The sequence below is a fragment of the Lingula anatina genome, chromosome 3, assembly GCF_051362555.1.
Source record: "Lingula anatina isolate TDL-2025a chromosome 3, LinAna3.0, whole genome shotgun sequence".
NCBI lineage: Eukaryota > Metazoa > Brachiopoda > Lingulata > Lingulida > Lingulidae > Lingula > Lingula anatina.
The window spans coordinates 7,685,240-7,694,995 of NC_141769.1; the positions used below are offsets into that span (position 1 = coordinate 7,685,240).

At 32.5% G+C, this 9,756-nt stretch overlaps 1 protein-coding gene across 1 annotated transcript; it reads right to left on the reverse strand.

Annotated features, from left to right (window-relative positions):
* LOC106170335 (motile sperm domain-containing protein 2) lies at positions 1-9,750 on the reverse strand. Its single transcript, XM_013550178.2, has 16 exons — positions 9,574-9,750; positions 9,423-9,477; positions 8,467-8,628; positions 8,019-8,105; positions 7,541-7,698; positions 6,906-6,966; positions 6,604-6,642; positions 6,092-6,216; positions 5,641-5,727; positions 4,502-4,585; positions 3,837-3,955; positions 3,349-3,448; positions 2,825-2,921; positions 2,050-2,179; positions 1,470-1,560; positions 1-725 (listed from the first exon to the last, which is right to left on the reverse strand). Exons 1-16 carry the CDS (start codon positions 9,601-9,603, stop codon positions 543-545), a joined length of 1,608 nt encoding a protein of 535 aa, XP_013405632.2. The 5' UTR covers positions 9,604-9,750; the 3' UTR covers positions 1-542.
* Positions 9,751-9,756: the final 6 nt, after the last annotated feature.

A 9,756-nucleotide genomic window follows, 5' to 3' on the forward strand; every position in this document is an offset into this window, starting at 1 on the left:
TTCGTGTTCAGAATTCTTATATATTTGAACAATTCTGGTGATAGAACTTGCTTTTGTTTCACAATGTATAAAATCTGTCATAATCGTAACAAGTTACATACTAGTTTGACCAATGGATTAAGTGCTTTTTTAAAAATATTAACAACATCAAAATAGTCACCTTCAAGCCAAAGTTGACTAAAGATAAATCACACCACATTTCCTACACAAACGCCTTTTCCCCAGTGAATTTTGTTTTGAAAGTGTTACAAAATAAAGCACAATACACATGTAAGCTGCCTTTTTAAAAAAAAAAATGAACTTTTTATCATGAACATCTGGCATTTTTGAAGACATTTATATGAAAGATATATACTCAATATGAAACAACTCTGTTTTGTTCATTACTATTCTTCTAAAACATTGAAATCAGATCTTCACTATAATATCATGCAATATTAATAAATCTTAGATATCTTTTATGTATATAATTGTGACCATGGTAAATTTTTCTTTAAATAATTTGGAATACGTTATAGAGCTTTATATTAATAGTTAGTTTACTATAACAGAGAGCAGGTATTGGTTGGCGGTTTTGGAAGATGTCCAGCATATTGTCCTTGTTGAGTCAGATACAGTACCACTGCAAGCAGTAACACCAGCAAGACAATGACAAATAGAAGCAGGGTGAACATGTGTCTTAATCTTTTATCCAACACAGCATTCTCTTCAAGAACTTGCTTGAGCTGAAATTAAATATATACATTTATACCAGTCATGTACGAGCTCAATGAAAAAAGAATATGACTTATGATAACAATTAAACATATTTCCTATTATTTAATATGGTTATTTACTGTGAAAATCAGATGAAAGAGCAGACAGTTACAAATTAAACTTTAAAATGAATCTATATTTCAGCCACATAAGAACTGCTAGAAAATAGGTATAATAATAATAATAATAATTTGAACTTTATTTAAAGAGGGTAAACATGTTATGTATGGCCCTCTGTTACCAGACATTCAACAGTACTGGCTTTGTTCCCTACTTCAACCTTTATATGCTGATTGCTAAGCAAGGAGACAGTAGGTACCATTTTTATGATGGTCTTTGGTTTGACCTGGCCGGGGATTGAACCCGCGACCTACTGCACCAGAGGCGAGCACTCCAATATTTAAGCCATCCAGTTAATAAAAGAGTACATGTAGTAGGTACTTATATAAAAATAACAGTATCCTGATATTAAACTAAATCAAATCCACTGGACCAACAAGTTAGAAAACCATATAATAGTATAATAGTATTGGCAATTAAAAAAATAAATATTTTTCATATTTCACAAAAATTCTACTTTTCCAATCCAAGTCAACTACCTTTTCAAAACTTTTGGATCAGCATTTCTAAATATCACTAACATTTTTTTTTTTTTTGTGGAACATTACCAATTCATTTTTTCAGAACGGAATAAAAAACTGCATATAGTTTACCTTATTATTAATATCCTTCAACTGATCCTGCAGTTGCATGGGGACATCTTCCTCAGAATCCGTTTTTGCCTGTGTTAGCACACATCGAAGTCTGAAACATTGAGGATTAGCTTTAAATCAGCAAATCAAATCTTTCTGGTTAGAAGTGACTGTCATGGTCTACATTTTTTAATACAGTCACCCATTTCCCTTGTAATACTTGCAATTGCAAAAATCCTTACACAGAGCCTGTTTTAATTTTTTTTGCAAGTGAAATTCATCAGTCTCCATCCCCATTTCTAGAGTGACTCAAAATTTAGAGATGTTGAATGCAAAAACTGGTTGATTGATAGTAATTTTGTTAACAGTCATGGGGGTGGTGGACTTCAGTGAATAATGGAAAAACTTTTCAAATTTTCAGAAAGATTAATATATAGCGTAATAAAAGGTCTAATGCTTAGTGTGTGCCTTTTAAAATGTTTGAGAAGGCAATGTTGATGGGTGCTGCATAGCATTTTAGCTATATTATCACAATAGAAGCAATGTTGGTATGAAAGTACCTAGTTCATTTGACGAAGTGATATAATTTAAAGATTTTCACCTGTGTTCTGTCACACTCTCTCTAGATGCCATTTTCCACATTTCATGGATGTCAGAAGCAGATGACACATTTTCTTGGTTTTCCATGGCCATTACAAGAAATTTATCACGGTTGATTGTTTGATGAAATCCTGTAAAAACATGACACTCATAATAAAATAAATACTACTTTCATTCTACAAACAAAATTTATCAATGAATCTAACAATGTTTTCATAAAGTTAAGATCAATGCCAACAATTTCATCATTAAATTTTCAGAGGATGAAATCACAATCTACCTGATGGTTAATAAAAGTAAAAGAACAGAAAACCGTCAAGACTTTAAATTCTTTCTTCTAGTTGGGGAAAAAAGGAATAAAAACTTAATAGTTCACTGGTCTTATTTAAGCTTATTTTCATTTTATCTCTATAGTAATAAGTGCTTATTATTTCAATGACTGCGATCTCATTCTTACTGAGAGCAATATTTTGATGGTCATTGCCACAGTACACCTAATGCAATGCTGGTCACACCACAGTAAACCATCAGTGCAGTTGTACACAATATCAATTTCCCAAAAAGGATAAATACCGGGTCAATTAATACCTTTTAGGTTGGACAGGGGCTATCAGCAGGGATAGGGGGGACAGAGGGCTATCACTTACCAGGCAAGCCACAGAGGAGTTCAATGTGGTTAGAAAATTAAAAAAAATGAAAGAAACATATTGTTTGGGTTGTGCTTTGGAGAAACATAGTAGCATTCAAAAGAACACCACCAAAGTGTGTACATTTACCTGGTAATAAATACACATTGACTTCCACACAAGAACCTGGATTGATTACCCCAGCACTTGGACGTACCCTGTATTTTTCGGGGGAGGTGGTTTTCACCTGAAATTCAACATACAATATGTGTCACATAATCTTAAGATTACCTTTTTCCTATTACTTTGATGAGGAAAGATCTGCCCTCACCCCACTCCCTTCATCCCAACCCCCCCCCCCAAAAAAAAAAAATAATAATAATAAAATAAATAAATAAATAAATAAATAAATAAATAAATAAATAAATTAATTAATTAATTAATTAATTAATAAAAACAAAATTACATAAAGAAAGAAAAACATTAAAATGAAGACTGGCTGTATAGATTAAATATTCCTTATAAATTGCTCCCCATATCATATGAGATCATTTTATACACTTATTGGATAGGGCCTACTTTCATTGCAGTAAAATATACTACTTTTGATACTTTAAAACATAAAAAAAAATTGTATGTGATCAGTACAAGTAAAAAATCCTCTCAACTGATACCTTAAATGCCACTTGTTTTTGCATTCTGTTAGTTAAAGAAATAACATCTAATGTTTCCTTGGAATTGTCAACCACAGCAAACTCCAATTCATCAGCAGGACTAAAACAGAAAAAAAGTTGTTTTTTTTTTGTACAAATAGCTGTAAGAGGTAAGCTATTGCTTCTTTCATAGCAAAAACTTAAAACTGTAAACTTATTAAAGATACTTTTAAATTTGATGGTGAAAACAATGAAGCTGCACAGTGAACAATTATCATAATTCATTCATGGCAATGCACATTTGTTGCAACATATACCTATCAACATCCAAAAATGACAGAGTAGATTTTTTTATACATCCTTCCTCCCCCCAGAAATACAAAAAAGAGCTCATAGAAAATGTCAAAATGTTCATTAATACTTGCCTTATAACAACTCAGATTAAATGTGATAATACAGCCAAGTAGTAGATCTGAAAGCCGATAACAAATACAAACAGTAGAAGTTACCTGATAATTATGAGCCGCCCTGTGTAGATATTTTGATCATCTCTCTGTCTTTTCCTACCACTGACCATCTTTTGCCTGCCTGGTCCCTGAGACTGCCTGGAGAGAACACTTGACATGCTCTGAGAAGAGGAAAAATCAATAATAATAATAATAATAATAATAATGATGATGTTGATGACATCTGGTTGCTTGGATTGCCTGTAGATAATGCTTGTTATACTGTAATTTAAATGAAAATAAATAAATATACCTAACAACGATCGTTTGAAACTTTTTCACCCAGGCAGAGATTCAGAACTTCAGCACTTCAACACTAATACTGGTGAAGTTCTCATCTGGTGAGTGTTTGGAATAAACTTGCCAATTCTATGGCTTTTACAATTAGTTTAAACTTACAAATGGCTCCAAATTTTACAATGGCAACCATCCAAGCAAGCCAAGAGACTTGCAACTTTGCATAAAATGAAGTAAGATTTTGCAGGATCAGCCAGAAAAAAATTATGCTAGACAATAGAGTGCGGTGCTGCAATGAATAAAATCTGAGAGAATTTATTCATGACTGATATTTTCAAGTAGCATGTTTTCTCATAAATTCTAAAGTTGTGTTTCTTGGTTGAATTCCATTATTATAAACTTACAGACTTTTACATAAAGAGTAAACTTACCAATCTATCAGACTTGTCATCCTCTCCCACCTCCCCACTGGCATCAAAACTATTATACATCGTGTCCTGTTCAGCAAATGTGACCTGTAACAATTCTCTGTTATGCTTCATATGTTTCACTGCTGATGTTACATTCATGACTATGTTATATAATCAAACTTTTACCCTAAGATAAATATTTTAAAAAAGGAGAGAGAATGGCCAATCAAAAAAGTCCACTTTTAAAAATTAAATAAAAAAATTAAAGGTTGAAATACTGGTTGAAAATTTTTGAGCAGCTGGAAGATATTATATTAGAAAGATTACAATAAAAGATCAGGATGAAGAGGCGACTCAAAAAAGCTATACATAAAAAGAGGGGCAAGCAGTCAAATATGATTATCAACATGAGGCAAAAGCAAGTACTGGAGATCCACACAATGTAGAGACTCTATAAGAAACTGCATTTTTAAACTATTGCTAATTAATGCTAATAAGCAAGTAAACATTCATCTTAGGTAAGAAAAATGAAAGGCACCCTTTGCACACGTGAACTTGTATTAAATCCAAAAGGTGCTCTGTTTCAACAATATCATCTTATTCTCACCGTATCAAGTGATGATTTGGCTATCAAATCTTCATAAGAACAAACAACTTCCTGCACATAACCTTCTCTAGGGAACTCACAGCAGTCCTCCATTAGCAGGCCACATCCCAAACCCTGCAGTCAGTGTTGCCATAGACACTGTCACTTAGCAACACATATTCTATTGTGATGTCATAATGCTTTCACCTTACAATCAGTTTTTATCTGTGATGCCATAGAGCCCCTTGTCTTAAATGACATCACATACAGCTTATATTCTTTGTGATGTCACAATGCTTATAGTTTAGGACCACAATGTTATTTTGCTGTTATAATACATTGTGATATTCACAATCATGGACACTTAAAGCTGGATATGTCACTATATGTCACTACCATGTTTTATGATATCAGAATTGTAACTTTTAAGATGAAAATGACACTGTGACATCACAATGCCCTGACAAAAACAATACGGATACCAGGTATGTCACAGCAATGTAAGAGGAAGCCTCAAGTTGTGATCATTATGATGTCACAACTGACTCATTCAGATTGTCCTATGGTCTCTCACCTGTTTCCGTCTCCCAGTTGGAGAATTATCTGATCCTGGACTGTCCTCATCTGGTGTAGGTGGAATGTAGTGATATTTATATGTATCCTATAAAATAAATCAATAAATAAACAAAACTGTCATAATACAATACTGTTTTAACAAACAGGAGATTGAAAAATGGTGAATTTTAATTATATGAAAGCCAGGAGGAAAGACTACAACTTGCACATAATTATGTGTAGTTGGGTTTTAGCTTGTCTTGGAATACTCCGACATCTTGGGCGAAATGAGAGCAACAGAATATTGCTGATTTCAAATATTGTTATACATATTTTAGTCTACAAGATTTTCTATTACTTTGTTTCACACATCAAGATAATACGAAATATACACACGATAAAAAGCTATTGCCACATATATTTGAAGACTTATCAGAGAAATGGATAACAAAATGTACAAAATGTTTTACCAAGCCTCCCATGTGTTCCCAGAGTTCTTCTTTGTTGATGTATTCTTGAATTCCAGTCTTCTTCACAAATATCACTCTTTTACTTTGTTCTGCATTTAGCCAAGTCTTAACAATCTTCCAAATTGCTGAAATATAAATCACATTTTATGATGCTGTGATTAATATATTTGAACAAAACTGAATGGAAATATTTCCCAAAATGAAGCACTGTTAGTCTAATATCCTGTTTGATATTTTAGATCACATGGTTTGCAATAGATTTAACTATGTCAAAAGGTTAGATTCTGTGAAAAACTCGTTTTGACATAAAAATAAATAAAATAAATAAGGTATTAAAGTTATTCAACTTTGTGAGAAACAATCATAATTTGTACCTAAAAACAAATTAATCAAATTAGCATTAACATGCACTGTGCACTGGCTTAAGCTACAATTGCCTTTGTGCATTAAAATAACATGTTTTGTTTAGAATCAATATTCTGAATCATCATCTTTCATATCCATACACTTACCATTAAATAACCATGGCATTTCATAAATAAGGAAATATGCTGGAAAGGAAAAAAAACAATATAGGTGCACATGTTAATTGAGTCACAAAAGGAAATGACTTTGGAAATCAACAAAAATCATCATTTTATGTGTGCAAAACATAATTTGAATACACATTTAGAAAATATCTATACTGTGCCATTTCTGGTAATTATTAATGTAACATCAAAAAAAGTGAGAAAATTGCAGTTAAAAAAGTAAACAATTAAATTAATAAATAACTAAACATTTTTAATCAATTCAAGTTTATTTAGTGACATACCTAGAAGAGCTGGAAAGTTGGTTGTGAAGGCTGTTATAAGAAACTTTAGCAAATCTAAGTCCTGAAATGAAATAGTAATTACTTCAATACTTGGTAATGTTGAAAATGTATTACAAACCAGCATAACTCAAAGTTCTACACTACCTAAACTAAATTATAAACGATAATTTATTCTATTATTACTTGTAATTGGCAGGGAGGAGTTCTTTAGTCACAAACTGGCATAAGTCATGAGGTAGGCCATTAGCTATTATAGCAACTAACTAACACTGTGCAAGACCTTGCACTGCCTTAACTTCTCATTCTATTATCTCTTTCCTGAACTTCATGACAGCTTCTTCATTTTTAAATCTTTATATAATACGTGCTCACTTATCAGACTGACTGACATCAATGAGTTCATATAAAGTGTGCCATGCCAAGTACTGACATATATCCAGCCATCTTGATTTCGCAAAACTGTATACGACATAGCTTACAGACCCATCTAATATTTGTGAATGGCACAGTAAGCTTCTGTGAAATACCACTAAAGTTCAGGCACGTCAAGCAAAATCTATGAAAGTTTAAAAATGAAGAATACAGCCTGTGTCGGCTTTGAAACTAGAGCTATTCTCAACATCTCTGTTACTTACTACATTGGACATTCCTGCCATACTCATGTCCATCAGGAGCACTATCCTCTCTCCCGGCCTTTTTCTGCAACTCAGTTCTAAATGGTAAGCTATGAATTTCTTTACTTGTACCATGACATCTTGGTCACCCTTTTTACACTGCTGTACATCAAAATACACTGTAATAAATGACAAAAACAAAAAAAAACTGTAAACTCTTAGACTAGTACTTACAAACATTTTTAAAATAGAATCTAACAGTTCTTTGTGGCTTTCAGAGTTGCTGATTTAAAGTTATATTTTGACAATATATAATTGCTCAATGTAGGTCATTTAAAATAATTGCTATACAGTACTATCAATAGAGATAATTTTTATAACAAATAGCTACCTGCTGATTTTTATAAATAAATGAATTTAAAATGAATGCAATATAAAAGTAATTTAAAGATTTTTCATGAATATAATTCTAACCAATATTTTGCGTTTACTAACTTACATATCTTTTGTCCATCTTTATCTTTACTGTGGAAGTAAACAGCACCTCCCTCCCAAAAATCTAGTGTAAAGGAATCATGTTTCAAATCTGAAAGTGAGGAAAAAAGACAACTGTCTGTAAATATGGAGGCTAAAAGAAGTACGTGCATGCTTCAAAACAAATCCTCAAGCTAGTGTCTTTAATAAGCATTTATCCAAAATTGAATGTTATTATAATTTTCAATCAAGTTGCCACAAAACCTTTAATTTGAAATACAAAATCCTGCAAAATACATAGTTTGCCATTTCTGGCTAAATTATGTTAACTTTGTTATTTTACTAGTTTAGAAACATCTAAATTTTCAATTTATATCAGTACTATACAAATAAGTTCAAAATTTGGATTAGCAAAAAAAATATAATAAATAAATAAATAAAATTTAATTAAACACTGTTTGCTATTAACATACCATTAACTCCCCATTCTTTCCTCCACCTCAGGGACATGTCCATCATGACCACAGCATCCTCCACTACTCCCTTCCTGCTCAGCAAGAACTGACGTACCCAGAGATCATCTGACCGGAGCTTTGACAGGTCTCTCTCATCATATAGCTTCTTGTCTACATTTTCTGAAAGTGACAGATTCATATGCTGAATACTTTTTCAGAAATTTTTTGCCTTCATAAAAAAGTCACCTTTTGCTGATGTTCTTCTGACAAACCTCAAAATCTGTGATAAAATAACCAATAATCATGATGTTTTACTATTTGTAAACATTACCTCTGTTTATGATAAAAGTATAAGATGATGATGAATGATGAACATTTGATGTTTGGAGAACTGCAGGTAGTTATCTAGATTTATTATGAATCGATGCCATAATGTACATGATGTTCTCTTTGTCCTTGTCAGTGATGAAGACATTGCTACATATCAATGTTCTGAGCAAAACTTTGACCTATTCTGCTGCATAGGAATAGATCATAATTAACCTACATCTACCATGCACAGTATCCATTACAATTCACTTTTCTGTTCTTGTTCATGGTGATATAAGCACTCTGCATAAATTATGTATCACATTATTCAAATTTATAATAAATTCAATTAAGTACTCTGTCTTTTTTTTTCTTTTCTTAAATTCAAGACGCCCAAAGGACCATGTGCCGTTAATATATACAATTTATACTCGTACATGTCTGTGTTACATGTACTAGTACGTTGACAGAGTCAATGATGTCTAAATATATTTTTCATCAATGACATCCTCGTGACAATATCACTATCGTTATCTCACAACGAGATAACCAAACTGAAGCTAACAGGCTTTCAAATACGCCTACACTTTTTGACGTGCACCAAGTAAAACATGCATGACCCTGAAAGCAATGTTTACGTTTGCCATCACGTGAGGGAAGTATACCTTTGTACTTCTCGAAGAATTCTTCTCTTGCTTCACTCACTTGACCTTGAAATTCCTGCAAAAAAATCAAGTTCATTAATATGCAACCTAAATTAGAAATGACTCTTAAAGGTTGGCAAGGAAAATGTTATTAAATGTAATAATGTGTCACCTGATAAAGCAAAGCCGCATCTCCGGCCATTCTGTCACAAGTTCCACTTCCGGGTAAATGGGCAACTGCAATTGACCTAATTATTAAGCTAGTGATTGGATGACCGCAATAATATGCTGTTTTGATTGGCTGTTGCTCCTCGTGGCCCAATTTGCTTACAACATGGAGGACAGCGGCTCGTAC

Excerpts from the sequence above, each read along its gene's own strand:
- LOC106170335 (XM_013550178.2), bottom strand. The coding sequence starts at position 9,603 with ATGGCCGGAGATGCGGCTTTGCTTTATCAG. Across the intron at positions 7,699-8,018 it reads TAAAGATGGACAAAAGATAT|TGTATTTTGATGTACAGCAG; the intron begins GTAAGTTAGTAA and ends CATTTATTACAG. Across the intron at positions 1,561-2,049 it reads GAGAGTGTGACAGAACACAG|ACTTCGATGTGTGCTAACAC; the intron begins GTGAAAATCTTT and ends TCAATGTTTCAG.